Source organism: Lytechinus pictus, chromosome 11, assembly GCF_037042905.1.
Source record: "Lytechinus pictus isolate F3 Inbred chromosome 11, Lp3.0, whole genome shotgun sequence".
NCBI lineage: Eukaryota > Metazoa > Echinodermata > Echinoidea > Temnopleuroida > Toxopneustidae > Lytechinus > Lytechinus pictus.
The window spans coordinates 8,493,240-8,513,798 of NC_087255.1; the positions used below are offsets into that span (position 1 = coordinate 8,493,240).

Genomic DNA, 20,559 nt, shown 5'->3' on the forward strand with positions numbered 1-20,559 from the left:
AATAACGTAATATTTTTGCTGTGTCTGGAGACGGTTTCGTGGGTGTGACTGTAGTATCCGAAAGAGCGTTGTGAGACAGCCCAATGTCCTTGATTCAATCGGTAGTACTATTATACTATAATGATTGTACGCATCTAATATCACTTAAAGGGATTGTTCAGGCTGGAGATTTTCATATCTTAATAAATAGAGTAAAATTCACAAAGCAAAATGCTGAAAATTTGATCGAAATCGGATAACGAATAACAAAAGTTATGGCATTTTAAAGATTTGCATTATTCCGGTGAAACAGTTCCAGGCATGTCTTCATGAATATTCAATGGGGAACTTAATGATGTCATATCCCCACTTGTTCTTTGTATTTTATTATATGAAATTAGATTTAGTCAAATTTTTTCTACCAAGAACTGAAAAATTTGGATTGACAACTGATTTATTGCATTAGATATTCATTGCTGCAACTTATTTCATTATAGAAGAGACACATTATTCAAACATGTATGAAAAAAATGAAACAATTATGACTTCATGTAATAACATATGAAAAAGGAAAGTGTGGATGTGACATCATCAGCCCACCTAATGAATATTTATGATGACGTGCACGTACACATTTTCACCAAACAATGCTAAAGTTTAAAATTCAATAACTTGGGTATTTGTTTTCAGATTTTGATGACATTTTCAGTATTTTGCTCTGTGAATTTTATCTATTTAGATATAAATATTTTCAGCCCGGAGTACCCCTTTAACCATTAATTCACAAATGAAAATGTAACGTCAAGAGAAGTGACTTGTATTGATATTTAATTGTTAACATGAATAAATAGAGATAAGGGGTGCATGACTCCTTGGAGGGGGGGGGGGGGACACCGTAAGATGTAGGAATGATAAATGATTCCCATTTAAAATTGATCCCTAAAAGCCCCCGCACACCTCACGACTGGTCCACGAGACCATGCACGATCCGATTTTTTGAACAAATCGCATTTTGCTTATTATCTGACATTGAGAATGAAATTTATATGAGGTTTAGTGTAAGAATACTAATAAAATAATTCTCGATAATTGCAAACCTTCATGTTTGAGTAAAGACCGAACCGGTTCGAGTGGTTTCAAATGGTAGCCAATGATTGCTATGACGCGATTACGACTGGAAATTCAATTCGTTTTTATTATAATATATTTATTATATTTATATATATACAAAATATTAAACGATACCAGGAGAGCCACAGATTGATATATATTTTATTACATTTATACCGGCATTTATATATATATACAAAATATTAAACGATAGTAGGAGAGCCACAGATTGATACTCATACGATGATTTTGAATTGGATTCGAATTGAAACCTTATTATCCCTTTGATTCGCCACATACTGGTGCATTACAAATACAAATGTTTACAAACATGACAAAGAAAATTAAGTTTACAAGTGGGATGACAACCTACATGTTAACATAATAATGAACTTGATTTACCGCCCTTTCACACGATAAAACAAATCGTAATTTGAATGATGATTCCAGTGAAAAATAATAGCACGTGTGAAACCATACTAGAATCACGAACGCTAATCACAATCACGAATTCAAATTCTACTCCGGAGGTGAATTCTAGTTAAGTTTCACTAAAATTACAGTACGAATTTTACGTGTGAAAGGCTTGACTTCCAAAACATATGTTTGGGGGCGGAGCTTACGTGTCCTTTCAAGCACTTCCGTAGTTAATACAGTTGTCATGCACTCATCATATAGATGCAGTGCTTTGATTGACAGGTCACCAAGGACACATATCGCCTGCGCTCGGGAATTCGAATTCAAATCACAGTTTTCGAGTGAGTGTGTGACAGGTCCGATGATTCGAAAGACGAATTGTAATCATCAATACAACGATGATTCAAGATTCACATGTGAAAAGGCCCTTAGAACTTTACACTGTAGTACGTTCGATGTCTCAATATTTGCATCAAATTTTGCTTTTGACTAGGCGTTTTTTTTCCAAAATCGGGTGGCAATGCAATCCTAAAGTGTGCGGTGGTCTTTACAAAAAATACAGTGCGTATCAATAAAAAGTGTACACTTTGAAAAAAATCCCCCAAATGGAATAAAATATATTATGAGGAATATTTTTTATTCTTTGACCTCATCTATCAGATGAAAAAAAATGAATATTTTGTCGGAATCTTATCCGGGAATCTTACGCTCGAGTGAGTACTGCCTATTTTTCAACAAAGCTCGCAGAAATCGGTTCGCGCAAAAATGATGGTTTTCACGCTGTGTCAGGCCCCCCGGAACTGACTATGTTGTGCATTTCTCTCGGGGGGGGGGGGGGGGGACATTTTGGGTCAATGGAAATTAAACAGATACATTGCATATTTTTGTAACAATTTTTCTAACCGAATTAACATTTTAAGCCTAGGTTAACAAAATTACTGTATCAGGTTGTTTGTGCCTGCTGGATATGAGGACATACCAGTGACCAATCAAGATCATCGTTGCATGCGCACTCTGTTTAAAATACTGACCGGGAACCAATCAGTGCGCTTGTTTCATATTTGTAATTCATCGCAAACCTTTGTGTTACGGAGCCCAGGGGCGGTATTCTGAAAACGTTCTTATCTTAATTTTGTTCTTATCTACGTCACGATCTCAAATTGGTATTCTGAAAACGTTCTTATCTTTTTCTTATCTTTTGTTCTTATCTTTTTCTTATCTTGCTAAACATCCTATGCTGAGCGCGTAAATGCATTACTCGCGCATATAATACAAAAGCGCGCTTAAAAGATAAGAACAAAATGAAGATAAGTGGTATTCTGAAAACGTTCTTATCTTTTCTGTTTCTTATCTTTCACGATATTTATGATGATATTTAAGATAGCTAGAGGGTTATCACATCCCACGATGTCCGCGTTCTTTCTTGCTCAAACTCGATGGTCACTAGTAGTAACAAGTACCCACAAGTATTCCTCCCACCCTTTCTTTCATTCACCCTTTATTTTCCCGTCTCTTTTTTCTATCCCTTTTTTCTTTCTTTCTTTCTTTCTTTCTTTCTTTATTTTCTCTTTTTCTTCCTTTCTATCTGTCTGTCTTTCTTCCTTTCTATGTGTCTGTCTTTTTTCCTTTCTTTAAGTTCATTCTTCTTTTATATTTTTTGTTTTATTCTTTTGAATCTTTGAATTTCTTAACTTTTCTTTTGCTTTGTTTCATTTATTCTTCATCGTTCTTCCTTTTTTATTTTCCCTTTTCATTTTATCCCTTTCTTTCTTTTCTTGAATAAGTCTTTATTTCTGCTTTTATTCTTTCCCCTTTCTCTCTTCCTTTCCTTTTCTTTTCTTTTCATTTTCTTTCTTCCGTCACATTTTTGTAATCTTTTAATTTCTTCCTTATTTTTTTCTTTCATTCTTTCGTCCTTATATGTGCTTTTCCTTTTTTTTCCCCTTTTTCTTTCTTTCTTCCTTCCCTTAATATTATTTTTCCCCTTATTTTTTTTTTCTTTTTTTTTTCTTTTTCTTTTTGGGTTCTTTTTTTTTCTTTTTTCGTTCATTCGTTTGTTCTTTCTTTCATTTTTTTCTTCAATTTCTGCTTCCTGACACTCTTGTGTCTTATTTACTTTCTTTTTTGTGTTTCATTCTTTATTCGCTCATTCTTTTTCGTTCATTCTTTATTTACTCTCTTTCTTTACTTTCCTCTCTGTGTCTTTCTTCTATCAATTAAAAAACAATCTTTTTCTTAATTCTTTCCATTAATGTTTTTTCGTTTTCTTTTTTTATTCATTCTTCACTTTTCGTTCCTTTTCTTTATTTGAATTTACCTCTCTTTCTTTTTATCTTTCTGTAATCTTTATTTTTGCTTTAATTTTGCTTTCATTTTTTTCTCTCTCATCTTTATTTCTTTGTTTCATTTTCCTTTTCCTCTCTTCCTTCACTTTTTACATTTTTTTACTCTTTCGTTTTCTCTTTCTCTCACACTGTCTTTTTTTTCAAACTTTTTTCTTTTTCGCTTCTTCATTACTTCATTTTATCCTTTTTTAATATTTTTTATTTTGTCCTTTTACTTTTTTCTTTTAAGTTTCTTTCTTTTCTTTCTTTATTTTTTCTTCCTCACTTTATCATTGATAATCGTTCTATTTCTTTTTCCTTATTTTTTTTTATTTATTTTTTCTTAAGTCCTTTTTGATTGCTTACTTTCGTTTACTCTTTACTTCTTTCATTATTTTCTGCTTTGTTCCTTTCATTTTTTTTTTTAAATTTCTGCTTCATTCTGACACCTTTCTGTCTACTTACTTTCTTTCTTCATATTTTATTCTTTATTCGTACCTGCTTTATTTACTTTTTTTCTTTCTTTATTTTGTGCACGTGTCTCGAAATAATAATCAGTCATTGCGTATACGTGCAACCCGGAAATCTTATGGGCGCCGCCATTAATTTTCCATTTCGTCAAACTTCGCGCTGATTGCTGGATCCTTTTTTGGTCTCATGAAATCTGAGCCAATCACAACCATCGTTCCCTTACAAAATATGAATATGCATGATTATAAAAGAGATTTTCACCCTCTTTCATATCATATATATTTTGTTATGGTTCTTAGTTGAAAAATAAATTAAAATATCGCTTTAAATGACCCATTTTTCTCATGAAAAAAATTAATTTAAAATAGATATATTTTAGTCAATCATATAAAAAAACTGCAACTTTTTTATTAATTCTTTCAAAAAATATATTATTCTAAATGATCACCCCGATCTTTTTCTCATTTACAATTACAAGTGTTAAATTCATCCTGAGGCTGCAGTGCCATGTGAAGAACAGCAAATTCAGAGTGAAATATTGTGAGATTTGACATATGTATCTCTGGAGGACGATTTTTTGGAAAGTAAGGGATATTTAGAATTATCGCTCGAAGGATTCAAAAGAATACATTTCAATCGTTAATATTTGGGTGGCTTTTGAAATAATGTTGCTAATAAATATGTTTTTTAATAAAAACTAACGATAGATAAAGCCGCCAACATGTGAATTTCACCGTACGCTGCCTTCTTAGGCGCCCGTGCGTAGCGGCCTCGATTTTCCCTGGAACGCGGTGGCCTGTGTAGTCCCATATTGGACTTTCCGCGTTACATTGAAATTTAACCTACTCATAGTTATTCATGATCCTTTCAAAATATAACTAAATGTTGTAAGATTCAAATCTGTAGGCATATCAATAATATATGTTTTCATGAATATCATTTGTGAATTTTAACCAGTTTGAGATACAAACACGCTTTCAAATTCAATATTCAAAGTGAGTGACTGAGTTGAAATAGGTGAACAGCTCCAACTCGCGACTGATTGTGCAAGTCAAGCCAAGGCAATTGACTGTTAATATCTTCCATTATGCCGATTAAATAATGTTCAGTTAGATCCATCTTACCTTTGTATTTTTGTGCTCAACGCCAGGTCAACGGTACTTGATAGTTGAGTTGCTCGCTGACCAGGCCAGGTCCACGTCCACACGGGGGAGGGGGCGGGGGTGGGGGATCAGTCCGGGGCATTTTCAATGATTTTCTTTAAAATTAGACAACCCCATATCTGCATTAACATTTAATGCAATTTTTTTTTATAGATCTTTGATACAAAACTTTCTTTATTTCATCTCGATCACTACCATCTCTCTCGCTCTCTTTCTTGGGGTTAAGGCCAGAAGGGTACGTGCGTTGAGGGCTCTTTTCTGTCAAGATAGCCTATTCATCATGATATACGCACATGTTTCTCATTGATATCTTGCTCTTTGGGTCTGAATCAAAATTACCTCATCAATACAGTGAATAAAGAGATTGATCTGGGTACATATTGTTGCCTTGACTAGAGATCAGAAATTGATTTATCAGCATTTTCCTTTTTTCACATATGTTTCTGACATCTGCTAAATCTTGAATACTTTGCAAAACACACGTAGTGGACAGCATGAAGAGTGATTAGAAATGATTACAATTATTTTGCTCTTTTCTCATCGAATATAAATTTTCTTTCAAGTAATTTCGTATGGTTATTTACTGTAATTGAGATTGTGGTACGAACAAGAATATTTTAAAAATTTTTATTTAATATTACTTCATATTAATTTTCTTATCATGACCGCTGAATCCATAATCATATTCGGTTCAGAGTTTACCAGGAGTAATCTGTCTAGCCAGGAGCAAGCAAACATGGTTCGCATGCTTCAGAAACAGATTTTGTTTCAGGTAAGAATGTTCATGCCCTGGCTACTGATGAAGAGCATGCATGTTTAGTTTTGTTTTTAGTTTGATAAAAATTGTATTTTAACAAGATTACCACAATGAGCATATTTTCCTTGCATGTTGAGAGTTAATCAGAACGTGTAGAAATGAGGGGGGGGGGGGGGGGCAACATTATGATTGTCTACATTAAAAACTCAATGATTGTATTAAAACTTAAAAGACCAGTAACAGTGAGAGAGAGAGAGAGAGAGAGAGAGCATAAAGGAAGATTAATTTGCTTTATGAAATTGTGTTGTTCACTTGCCTTCAATACAGGTCTACATTGTTTTGTTTACCTTTCGTATAATAATATTTGAAATTCAATATCTATAATGTGTTGTAAATTTGTTTAATAGGGGCCAGCCAGATGAAGAGTTTTAAACATTAAATTCATTTAATAAATTTCTCCTCAAAGTTTCCAAGGGAAAATAAGAGACATAAGCTACCTCCAACTCCACTCGTGATAAACATATAACATTACCATGAAAAACATTTATATAAATACTAACACAAAATAAAAAAAGAATCAAACTACAAAATTGCAACATTTACATTATAATAGCAATAAATAATAAACATGATTTTTACATAAACAAGTACAAATTGGCAAAATGATTGAAGGAATAACAGCGAGTGGAAGAAGTTACATTAAACAGCCATTATGATTATTATTATCATTACTATTATTATTATCATTGTCATTAATTTATTTATAATTATTATTTTATTTTAATTGTTATTATTATCATTATTATTATTTCCTGCTGCAAAAATATAAAACAATCATATAATTTCTTTGTGATTGAGTATATTGGCACAGCTACACATGTGGATGTGGGGCAAGGGGAGGGGAGGGGGGGGGGGTGTACATCCTTTTCATCACAATATTGCTCTTTTAGCTTTAATTTTCTGGTAAATTTTTCAGGAAAATTCAAAACTGGAACTCTCTTTGTCTTACTAGGTATTTTAATGCCACAGAATCAGCACGATTTTGTAAGATTTGGGATGTGGTGCTCCATAGACACACACATAATGACACAGTACACACTATAGGGGCCTGCGGACAAGGGTAGATTCAAGACTCAATAGCGGGAAAGTTTGAAATTAACACTTGTAATTGTCAATGAATAAAGTGTTGCAAATGACCTAAATAATACAAAAAATCATGAAATTAGGATACAATAAGTTGCAGAATCGAGATATTATTGATGATTTGAACTATACCCAAAATGTGCAAGAGCACCACCGTAACTCGGGAGGACGTGCGACGCCGGGGAAGAAGGCTTTGTTTTACTCATTAAACATCATGAGTATTGATGAATGTTATATGTATTGATTCGTTATACATTCCTAAATTCGAAAATCGACACGACTTATTTGCCGGACCATCCCTAAATTAATTATTGTGGCCTAAAGTCACCTCATAATTACGAGCCTGTCTCTTACGATTTTTTTTGGTAAAATTTGACGAGCGCCCTCTCGCAACGTAGTGGTGAAATTAACCAAGATGGCGCGACACATATACTTTCCATTGACTGCGTGTAACGTGCACGTACGTATTCTCTTGACATAAGGAACGCTTCTATTGGTTAAACTGCCAATATAAAGCGCATTTTGATTGGTAATATCCTAAAAATGGGCGTGTTGAAGATAAGAAGGAGGCAGTCCTTACAAAGATAAGAACGCGTTAAGAAGATTTTCAGAATACCGATTTGCAATGATTTTAGCGCCTTCTTATCTCAATGAGATAAGATAAAAGATAAGAACAAAGATAAGAACGTTTTCAGAATACCACCCCAGGCCTATTATTTCATGCGTATCAAAATCAGCGATATGGTCAAGGTGTGTGTGTGTGGGGGGGGGGGGGGGTGATAGGGGAGGGGGTAGTGGCGCTCGAGGGAGTGTTTTGGCCAAGAAAAAAAAAAGGCAGAAAGGGGAAAAATATCTTTAAATCAACCTTCTTAGCTACATTCCATGTGCTCTTCATGATTAACGTCTACTTTTATCCGTATAACTATTTTCAAGGTTTGCGCAAATCATTTTTCATGAACATTTCAAAAGTAAGTAGTGCTTTGTCTCATGCGAAAAGATTTTGTCGATATAGTCATAATCGCCATTCGCATGAATAGACCCGAACCAATATATAAATGTGGAAAAGGCTTCAGGTTATTACAAATCTATCATTTTATATGAATATATTAAAAAAGTATAGACCTTTTTTTGGATACGCGCTGTATATGCAGGCTTTTAAAGTGATTACTGTTTATCACACTATCAAATTGTTATTCGCAAATCGATACAGAGGTTCGAGCATTATCATTATCTAGATCAGATTCTAAACGCTTCACGGAAAGACGAGCGTATCATTACTTTACTAATGGACCTTTCGTTTCTCTACTCTTCCGATATCCTACTTTCGTTTTCTCTCAATAATATTAAATGTTTTATTCATGAGACCCATAAGTGGAGGCTGGCTTATATCAAAAGCCTGGGTTTATTGGCTTATTATAATTTAATATTATTATTTCAATAACGATTCGTTGCCACCATTCGCAAACGATGAAAAATGAATTCCGACTGAAAGCAACCCTTGCCGATTCCAAAACCAGTACGCCCACGATGATTTCTAAAATCAATACTTAAGTGGTACTCCGGGCTGGAAATATTCATATCTAAATAAATAGAGTAAAATTCACACAGTAAATGCTGAAAATTTCATCAAAACCTGATAACAAATAGTGAAGTTATTACATTTTTAGGTTCAGCAATATGTTGTGAAAACAGTTTTACGCTTGTCTCCATGAACATTCGTTATGTGGTATGACGATGTCACATCCCCACTTTCCCTTTTCTTATGTTATTACATGAAATCATAATTGTTTCATTTTTTCGTATGTGTAAATGATTATGTCTCCCTTATCATAATGAAATAAGTTGCAGCAATGAATATCTATCAATTTTCAATCCAAATAGTTGGTGGAGAAAAAATATAATAAACCTAATTTTTTGTTTAAAAAACACCAAAGAACAAGTGGGGATATTGGATCAGTTCTCTTTATTTATGAAATCAGTTAATTCCATCGACTTCTAACTCATCTGCCGGGGGGGGGGGGGGGGGGGGGGGCTAGAGAATTTCTATAATTTCTTTTCGCACTGCGGTTTTATGTAGTTTTAATTATCATTGTTTTTCATTTTAATTATGTATGTTTTATTTTATGTGTTACTGTAATATTTTTGAATATTTTCGTATTGTCTCACTTTTACATGTTTTTTAAGTTCACGGACTCGCTGAAAAGCAGTCTGTTATGACTGAATGTAAGTTTTACCGTGATTAAATAAATACAATACAATACAATACATACAATACATATGAGATATTTAGTTTGCTCATTGAATATTTATGAATACATGCCAAGAAATGTTTCATCGGAATAATGCAAATCTTTTAGATGCCATAACTTTCTTATTCTTTATCTGATTTTGATCAAATTATTAGGTTGTTTGTGCCTGCTGGATATAAGTATATAGAATGAAACAAATCAATGTAAACAAAACTTCATTCCAGATATATCTCCAGCGTTTTTTCTTTATGAAGTTTTGTCATTTATCAGTTTATAGGGGGTTTACATTTCAAACTTCACAATTCGTACTTGCTTCTCCAAACATTCCTCCGGCATGACAAGGAATAACGTTTGGAAGAAAAATCAAGCCCTATTATTTCATGCGAATCACTGCTATTTGTAAATCGGATATCATAGCGATATGGTCAAGGTGTGTGGGGGAATGGGGGAGGGGCCAGTGGCGCTCGAGGGAGTGTTTGGGCCAAGATGAAAGCTAGAAAGGGGAAAATATCTTTAAATCAACCTTCTTAGCTTAATTCCATGTGCTCTTCATGATTAACGTCTACTTTTATCCATATAAACTATTTTTCAAGTTTTGCTCAAGTAAGTGGTGCTCACTCATGCGAAAAAGTTTTGTCGATATAGTAATAATCGCCATTCACATAAATAGACCCGAACCAATATATAAATGTGGAAAAGGCTTCAGGTTATTACAAATTTATCATTTTATATGAATATTTAAAAAAGTATAGACTTTTTTTGGATACGCACTGTATAGGCAGGCTTTTAAAATGATTACTGTATATCACTATCAAATTGTTATTCGTAAATGGATACAGAGGCTCGAGCATTATCATTAGCTTGATCATATTCTAAACGCTTCACGGACAGACGAGCGTATCATTATTTATTAATAAACCTTTCGTTTCTCTACCCCTCCGATATTCTACTTTCGTTTTCTCTCAAATATATTAAATATTTTATTCATGAGACCCATTAGTAGAGACTCGCTGCTATCAAAAGGAACATGGACTTATTGTCCTATTATAAATTAATTTTATTATTTCAATAACGATTCGTTGCCATGCACGCACCATTCGCAAACGATGAAAATGAATTCCGAAGCAACCCTTGCCGATTCCAAAACCAGTACGCCCATGATGAGTTCTAAAATCACTATTTAAAGTGGTACTCCGGGCTGGAAATATTCATATCTAAATAAATAGAGTAAAATTCAAAATTTCATCAAAAGCTGATAACAAATAGTGAAGTTATCAAATTTTAAAGTTCAGCAGTATATTGTGAAAACAGTTATACGCTTGTCTCCATGAATATTCAGTATGTGGGCCGATGATGTCACATCCCCACTTTCCTTTTTCTTAAGTTATTACATAAAATCATGATTGTTTCATTTTTCCTATGCGTTAATGATTATGTCTCCCTTATCATAATGAAATAAGTTGCAGCAATGAATATCTATCAGTTTTCAATCCAAATAGTTAGTGGAGAAAAAAATTTAACAAACCTAATTTCGTGTTTAAAAAACACCAAAGAACAAGTGGGGATATGAGTTCTTCAGTTTGCTCATTGAATATTCATGAAGACATGCCAAGAAATGTTTCATCGGAATAATGCAACTCTCTCAGATGCCATAACTTTCTTATTCTTTGTCTGATTTTGATCAAATTTTCAGTGTATTGATTGTCTGATTTTTCTCTATCCGATCAAATCTTATTATTTTCAGCCTGGAGGATCCCTTTAACTTCTAGCACCAATACTCACGGATTGCACCTGCATGGGCATTTTGATAGTAGGAGTGAAGGGGGGGGGGGCTGAACTAAATGTGATGTTACATTGTCATGTTGAATTACTCTTCTTCCGTCTGTCTACACTTTAATTTCAACATTTTTTTATAGTAGGAGTGAAGGGGGTGAACTAAATGTGACGTTACATTGTCATGTTGAATTACTCTTCTTCCGTCTGTCTACACTTCAATTTCCACATTTTTTCTCCTCTGTTTTTTTTACTGCTTGAAAAATAACGGGGGCTCTCTGTGGCTTAATTTTTGTTTTGTTTTGTTTTATTTAACGTATAAAAATCACAATAAAAAATCACAATAAAATGACAATGTAACGTCACATTTAGTTCACCCCCTTGTTGCTGCTGCCATGCTGGCGGTCCCTCCTTCTCCTGCTACTACTCCGGGTTACTTCTCGTGCTCTGCTTCTATACTGCTGCTGAGACGGGGGGGGGGGGGGGGGGGCAAATGTATTGCTGTACACATGCGTGACCAAATTTTTTCTAAACAACCTATAAACGAGTTTTTCTCTGTGTGCAAAATAACCCCCTAAACATTTTTTTCTACAAGTTTTGTCTACTTGCTAACAATAAGCTTAAATATAGACAAAACTATATTCATTAGTATTGCATGCCCCCAGCATAGGCGGCGGAAGCAGGGGGGGGGGGGGTGGGGTCCGTTCTCCCTAAATTTGAGGTGGGGCGGGACAGTTCCCCCTAAAATCTCTGTTGATAACCTTTTTTTTTGTGGTCCCCTAAAATTTAGGTTGATAACTTTTTTTTTGGCTTGTCAATTTTTTTTTACCTGTGTCCATCCCAAAATTTCAGGTGGACCCCCCTAAATTTTTTGGCTTCCGCCGCCAATGGCCCCCAGTGCAGTTAGGGTTACAATCGGGAAGAATCCAAACACTTTTCAGAAACGAGGAGGAAAAAGCCCCCGGGGAAAAAGGTTGGGAAAAACATACCCTAAACACGTTTTAAAAAACCTTTGGATCAAGGATTTTCAAAGTCTTCACTTTTTTTTATAGTAATATTGCTCTCAAGGGGAGGGGAGAGGTCACGGGCCTCATGTGACCCCATCTGGATCCGCCTATAGGCCTACCACTGTTTTCTACTCTAACGCTAAATAAAATGATTGCGCAACTGGAATATACCTATAGGTCACACGGGCCTAATTACAACTGGCAGCCCAAAAATATTCATTCGACCCAACCCCCAATTCTAAATTTTAAAATTTGATATTGCTGATTGACAAAAATGAATGAATATGATTGACAACCTAACACTGATTCTAGGGAGGGTACCTACTGAACTTCCTTTTTCCAAATTGGAAGAATTAGGGCCATTTGACTCTCTCAAGTGATGAATTTGATCCCGTCAGGTGTAGTCTTCATAAATGCTGATTTATTTTTAAAATGAGCCGGTCGAGGTACCCTTTTCTGGTCAGATATGGATGAATGTCAGACATTTATCCTATCCACTGGTAGTAAATATTCAACCCTCGAATCTCCTCCTTATTTTTCATGATTTTTTTTAGTGCCGCTTTAACACACGAGTCTATGGGAAATGAATTAGGCATGTGATACCTATAGTTTATTCCTTCCACCGTGCGACACCTTGATACTTGAGCGCGCGCTTGAGCAACGGAGAATGAACCGCGCCTCTCTTTCATGCGTAACAGTCACAGACGTGATCGTAATACGATCATACTATGATTGAACATCACAATCGGCTCTTCGAAGTTATTGGATTAGAACCAATTTGATATGATCGGCTCGTTCATAGTTTGACACCATGACCCTTATCTACAAACTTGCCTTATTATTACTGCTTTCATATGACGGTAAGTTCATGGAGCTATTCCACTGTTTAATTATTCCCGGTTTTCATTATTCCACTTTTATCAGTATGTGAATACGTGAGACTGTTTTCCAATTTTATCTATTCAGTTATAGGCCTATTAATTTAAGTTATTTATCAATTTATTACTCGATTAATTTATTGATTTATTGATATTCAACCTATCTTATCAATTACTCGAAGTAATCTATTCATTCATCTATTGATATATCAAATGTTACAGACCTATTACGTATCAAATAATTTCTTTATTTCATTCATTATATATTTGCTCATTCAATTTTTTTCATAATTCATTTATAGATTCATTTTTACAATCACTTATACATTTTATATCCCTACATAGGCCCATTCATTTGTCTAACTTTTATAACATATAACCTTTTTTAACATTTATTCATCCATGCATATTTAATGGGATTAATTGATTGATTAATAATAAATGAATAAATAAATTAACTAATTCATTTATTCGTTCTTTCATTCGACCACTGATTAATTAATTAAACGATTAATTGATTCAATCATCCGTACATCCATTCATTCATTCATTCATTCATTCATTCATTCATTCATTCATTCATTCATTCATTCATTCATGTTTCTCCAAAAGGTATCAATCAACGGTTGTTGATACAAGACTATTAATATTGGCGTATTTGATATTAATGTACATGTAAGAATGGTTCTTTAAAGCCCCCAATAATTATCAATAGAGAAACTTGGACTATAACAATCAAGAGGAATAGTGTTTGAATTGGAAATAATTCTCTAACATAAATACAAAAAAAAAAATTATATTGGTATTATATTTATATTGCTCATTTATACATCGTAATGTGTTGAAGCGCCGTGATCACCGAAAGTGGACCTGTTTGCTATATAAGTAGCCACTATTATGGTTGCTTGTTATTTTGTATTCAATACGCCACGAGTTTTAAACAACAACAGACCCAATATACTATTTATCAATAGATTGACTTTATATTGTTCTTGGTAATCGAGAAACACCTACAAAGCACAATTACTGTAAATGATAACGCATTATTGGATTGGATTGTGCTGTTGAAAAGTAACAAGAAGAAAGAAATATAAAACTAGATCACATGCATGTAATCATCACATGCATGGTACATCTATCAAATGCTTAATATATTAAAGACATGATCCGGGCTGAAAATGTTTTAAACAGACCCCCCCCCCGAAAAAAAAAAACACTGAAAATTTGATCAAAATCGGACAAGGAATAATCAAGTTATGGTATTTTAAAGATTTGCATTATTCCGGTGAAACAGTTCTAGGCATGTCTCATGAATATTCAATGAGCAAATTGATGATGCCAAATCACCACTTATTCTTTTTTATCTAATTATATGAAATTAGGTTTATTCAAATTTTCTATACAAAGAACTTAAAAATTGGATTGACAAATTATTTAATTCATTAGATATTCATTTCTGCAGCAACTTATTTCATTACAAGGGATACGTATCATTTACTCATTATACACGAGAAAATAAAGCAATAATGATTTTATGTATAAGACAGCATAAGAAAAAGGAAAGTTGGGATATGACATCATCAGCCCACCTCATGAATATTCATGACAACAAGTATATAACTGTTTTTAAATATATGAATTAGCTTGAAAATGAATTACTTTACTATTCGTTGTCAGTTTTTGATGAAATTTTCAGCATTTTACTGTCTAAATTTTACTCTATTTATTTAGATATAAATATTTTCATTTCAGAGTACCCCATTAATGACAAACGGTGGAAAGGTTTTTTCCCTCTATTCCTCTATTTTTTGGTTAATTTTGTGATAGATTGTCAGGGGCCGCGGAACGGTTTTCAAGGGGGGGGGGGGCTGACCATCCAAAAAATCACAATCATATGGCCATTTTTACGTTTTTGTAAACTGTTTTGGAAAAAAATGGGGGGGGGGGGGGGGCTGAATCCCCCCGCTTCCGCAGCCCCTGATTGTGTCATAATTTCAATCAAATAATATCATATTTTCCTATTTCCCTTTCCTTTCATTTTCTCTTTTTTCGATTTTGGTCGCATGAGGGGCCAGAGACCAAAGCCCCAACATCTATACGCCATTGCTCATGGGCCATGTGATCATTATGATTAACGAGCTTATCTTATAAACAAATGAGATTACTCGTTATCTTTCTTGATATAGATTGGATTGGGGTCTCAGTCGTATACATCGCATTTCTCCTTTCCCTCTGCACTCATAAAAAGGTTGGGCAAAAAGGGCCCAATTTTTAACCATCACTGGGCAACATACTGTCCACACAATTATTGGTTAAAATCTGTCATTTGAGCACTAAATACCAAATTCTGGCGTTGGGTCTGCTATTAGGGCAACACGAAACGACATCAGTAATATTCTCACTGATGATATATGATATATATATATACACTTATAATATTTGTGTATGCGAATGTATTGGCAGATATTACTGGTAATTCAAATTTTTACAGACATAATTTCACGATTTGAAACTTTTCATAACTCTAAAGACTGGGCAACATGCTTCAAAGAGTGACAGGAAGAAAACTGAATTCTTCCTCAGAATAAGGAAATAGATATGAATATACAGAAATAATAATTTTTTTTGCATTTTCACTGTCTCACAGATCATAAGAAATTATTATACCATTGATTTATTTTGAAAGATGAATTAATATATTATAAATACTTCTCTAACGCAAGATAACATTCTTATCTGCTTTAACGTGCTCAGAATGTCATCGCCAGATAGGTCCCCCATTTTATTTTGTTCATACAGTACATGCATACTAAAGCCCTGGTTAAAAAGAACGACGATAGCTAAAAAAACCATTGACCCCTATATTGCGTGATTCTACACTGACTGACTATTACCATGGATCAACGTTCTAGTAGGATCCATGCTATTACAGATATTACAGATATCAATTTGCATGTTACACTGTATCCGCGGCTTTTAACGCCACAACGTCTTCCCGTTCGTCGCCCCATACTAGCCTGCGGAGTTTCTGACACCCATTTCCTAAAGTTGTCGCATCGTGCTAACAGTAAAACTGAGATTCAGAAGGGTCGGGAATGTGATATTTAATTAAGGCATTTCATTTATCAAAACAATGCAAAAACAAGATGGAGAAGTTCGGTGGCATATAGCATGTTTAATGATAATTAAAACTATAAACACATGGCAAGTTTGCTGCTCATTCTCAAGAATCAAAATGCTAAGAGGTCTAAACATAATTATGTTAGTATAGCTGCATGATAACTATAGTCTGATACACACAATTTAAACGACCTCGGAATGCACGTTGATGTCTGGAAAAAACTAATGCTCCCGGCTAAAGTAGTTATTTAGCAGTGGAAATAATTTGATTAATAATGTAAAGAAATTTCTTTTATTAAAATGTATAAAAGCCACACGTAGAATATATTTGACTTGAATTTGAAATTATATTCAAGTTAAAGGAGAATGAAACTCTTGGAGCAAGTTAGCTTTTGTGAAAGCAGAAAAATCAAAGAATAAGATCAACAAAAGTTTGAGTAAAATAGGACTAGCAATAGAAGAGTTATGAGCATTTGAATGTCGAGATTACTAATGCTATGGAGATCCTCCAATTGGCAATGCGACCAAGATCTATGATGTCACAGATGAAAAACTCTTCCCTTTTGGACACTGAAAATATACCCCAAAATATCTCTTTTTGCTCATTCTAATCATATGACAAACGATTCATCAATGATATAATGTTGTGAAACCTCTGTACTTGTCCTCTCATAAAGAGGACACCTCACCTTGTGATAGACTCTATACAAGTGAGAATATATTAAGTGAAATAAGTACTAAAGTAGCGAGGGAGTTGTACGTGTGTGACATCACAGATCTTGGTCGCATTGCCAACGGGAGGATCTACATGGCATTAGTGATCTCAATATTCAAATGCTCATAACTTTCTTATTATTCATTCAATCTTCCTCAAACTTTCAACAATATGTTTCTTTGATTTTTCTCTTTGATATGGATTCAGCTGGTTTCAAGGGTTTCATTCTCCTTTAAAGTATAGCTTTATCATGTTTATATAAATGGATATTGAATTACAACTTATATATTTTTTTTAATCAAGCTAGTGAACTTACTTCTCGAATAAGAAGAATAATATACATATACATACATAGTTTGAAATAAAATCTGACAGAAGGAGATAAACAGAGCGCAAGAATGGGATAAAAAGATGAAAATGATGAGTAAAAAAGGGGGCAAATAAAAACGGACAAGAAGGAGAGAAATAGAAGCAAAAATAAAAGATATATAAATGAAAAGATGGAAGAAATCAAATACATGGAAAAGAGAAAGGATTTGAGGAGGAAGTTATGCAATCTATACCAAGAATGTACACACTGACCTTGTTAAGACGTGTCATGAGTATGACCACGCTTTATAATCAATCAAAAACCAGATGCAATCTATGATAAACATTGAGATATTTATCGATTGGCATGTTAGATTAGAGGTCATTCCAATTAATGTCATCTTATTTATGCTTAAGTGATATAATGTTGTGAGCGAAGAGATAACAGAGCATGTTGGTTTATTTCCAATTCGTCTAATGCAAAACTCGTCCAATTGCCAACTCGTCTACTCTATTTGGTCTATCATCAGTTCGTCTACTCACCACGTGGTCTACTTTCATTTAGTCTAATGCCATTCCGTCTAATAACCAGTTGGTCCAATAGCCATTTAGTCCATATACCATTTGGTCTAATTAAACTAAAGTGTTAATTGTGCAAAATGAATGAAAAGAAAATGGGTATTAGACAAACTGGTTATTAGACGAAATGGTAATAGACGGAATGATGATTAGACGAAGTGATGATTGGACCAAATGTTTATTGGACCAGAATGGTTGTTAGACGAAATGTTGATGGACGGAATGGCATAAGACTAAATGAAGGTAGACCATGTGGTGAGTGGACGAGTTGGCAGTAGACGAATTGGCAATTTACCATTTGAAGATACGTCCTGCTCGCCTTGATAAAAGCAGGAGTGCATGGCCCTGTGAACGTTTTTTAGTGGGGGTGCTGAAGTGAACTTGTAAAAAAATTGTTTTCACTACAAAATGGAGGTGGGTTCGGTCCAGAGAAATTTGAAAAGCCAAAAAAGGGGGTTTTCATACAAAATCTCCTTCACTTTCATTATATTTCTGCCATTTATCATACCTGCCAGATTTCCAGGGGGTGCTGTTAATGGAACATAACACACGCAGCACCCCCAATGAAAATTTTTGTGTGCTTCAGCACCCCTAGCACCCCCGCATTCATATGGCAATGAAGGAGTGATATGTAAGACTGAGGAAACAGACACGTTCGTTTATTGATATATTTCCTCCGTGAAAAATTGCCTGAGCATTGGCGCCCGACCAGAATGCTCTGGGAATGTTATAGCATATACTAAAGACATATTCAAAACAAACATAAGAGCTGAGGTACATAACATAACATGCTATTAGCGAATCGATGGCATAGGTCATGTAGTTCAACTGCAGTTCAATTCAAATTAAGTATTATTGGCCATAAATATGACACAAAACAATCATAAATAGGCAATGTTATGGAAGTATAGAATTCGACAAGCATATCCTTCTTCCGAGCAGGTCAGATAAACTTCTACAGTGTTGAAAAATATGTTATTTATTAATCTCTCTTTTTAATCAGCAGATTCCCTTGCTCAAATATGTAATATCGTAAACCAAGATATGATCCTTTCTGTTGGCCCAAATTACTGTTTAAAGATATAGTATTATGTCAACTATTTAATCAAGCATAGGAACCTTCATTAAAAAAGCTATGGTTTCCGACAAGATCCCATTTCATTTCGTTATGTTGTTAGGTATTTCGCTTGACTTACTTTGTTATTCCTTATTGAAAATATGAAATGACATAAAGTTTGTATTCTTCAATCAATCAATTAAAAAGAATTAGTAAATTAACAAATCTATAAATAAATAAATTATAAATAAACGGATGAATCGTAATATATTTCTGTTTTTAATATCACTCTACAAAGGTTGAGTAAAAAGTCGCCTAATGTTCGGTTAAAAGGGAGCCTGTGTAATTGTTAGATAACAAAAATAATTTATCTTCACACAACAACTGTGTAATGATTACACAGCACCAGACGTTATATTACCCAACATTGGTGGATGTTTCCTTCAACCCAATAATGATTCAACATATTTTATTTATTGTACGATTTTATTAATTGTTGTCGTTTTTTAGGGAGTTGCAGCCTTTTGACAAAGGAGCTAGTTAAGAAGTTATTCCATGGAGATGATCCTTATGATAGGCACATTAGACCTGTTATCAACGAATCAACACCTACCGATATTAAAATGCTGCTATTTGTTTCACAAATCCTCGACATGGTAAGTTCCTTCTCTCTATCAGGTTAACAAATTAATTTGTTTTTAAAAGACGAACGGAAATAATACTTTTCATAATCGTCTGCTATTTTGTTTTTCAGGGAATTTTGGTGTTGAGGTGAAATTACGTCATGTTGAAAGAAACAACATAATCACTTGAGAATGTGATTTAAAAAGAAACAGATAGAAATAAAGAGTTTCAAATGTAGAAAATGTTTTCTTTGCTCATTATTTTAGGCGAGATGATCTATGAGTGCAAGAAAGAAATTACTTTTCCATTCATTCATTTATTCATTCATTCAATCATTTGTTCGTTCGTTCATTCATCCATCCATCCATCCATCCATCCATCCATCCATCCATCCATCCATCCATCCATCCATCCATCCATCCATCCATCCATCCATCCATCAATCCATCCATCCATCCATCCATCCATCCATTCATTCACTCATTCATTTATTCATTCATTCATCCATTCATTCATTTTCATTCATTAATTCATTCATTAATTTGTTCATTCGTTCATTCGTTCATTTATTCATTCAAATTTGTGTTATTTACATTCCAAGAAACGAGTGTTATTTAATGGATAACACTAAACACTCATTTAACACCCCAACGCGCTAATGTTTTATTTATGAGTTTTTATCTTTGTAACCAATGTCTGACCGCTAGCTGATTGGATAAAGTCTCCACTCATGTTCAGTGGTCTGAATAAGCAGCCTACAATGACAGGTGTATTGAAGGCCCTCTTAAAGGCAGGTTTTATATGTGCTAGTCATGCGTGAAGACCCACTTGTAGATAAGTTTCGATTAGGATATGGGGGGGGGGGGGGCTCAGTCAATGACCTT

General features: G+C 34.1%; 1 protein-coding gene across 1 annotated transcript in view; it reads left to right on the forward strand.

Moving 5' to 3' along the window:
* The first annotated feature begins 12,783 nt into the window (after window positions 1-12,783).
* LOC129270775 (neuronal acetylcholine receptor subunit alpha-10-like) overlaps window positions 12,784-20,559 on the forward strand; it is a 28,944-nt gene continuing 21,168 nt past the window's right edge. Inside the window, exons 1-2 of the mRNA XM_054908101.2 lie at window positions 12,784-13,253; window positions 19,562-19,707. Coding sequence (XP_054764076.2) covers window positions 13,205-13,253; window positions 19,562-19,707 — 195 coding nt within the window. The 5' untranslated portion in view covers window positions 12,784-13,204. The remainder of the gene's footprint in view (window positions 13,254-19,561; window positions 19,708-20,559) is intronic.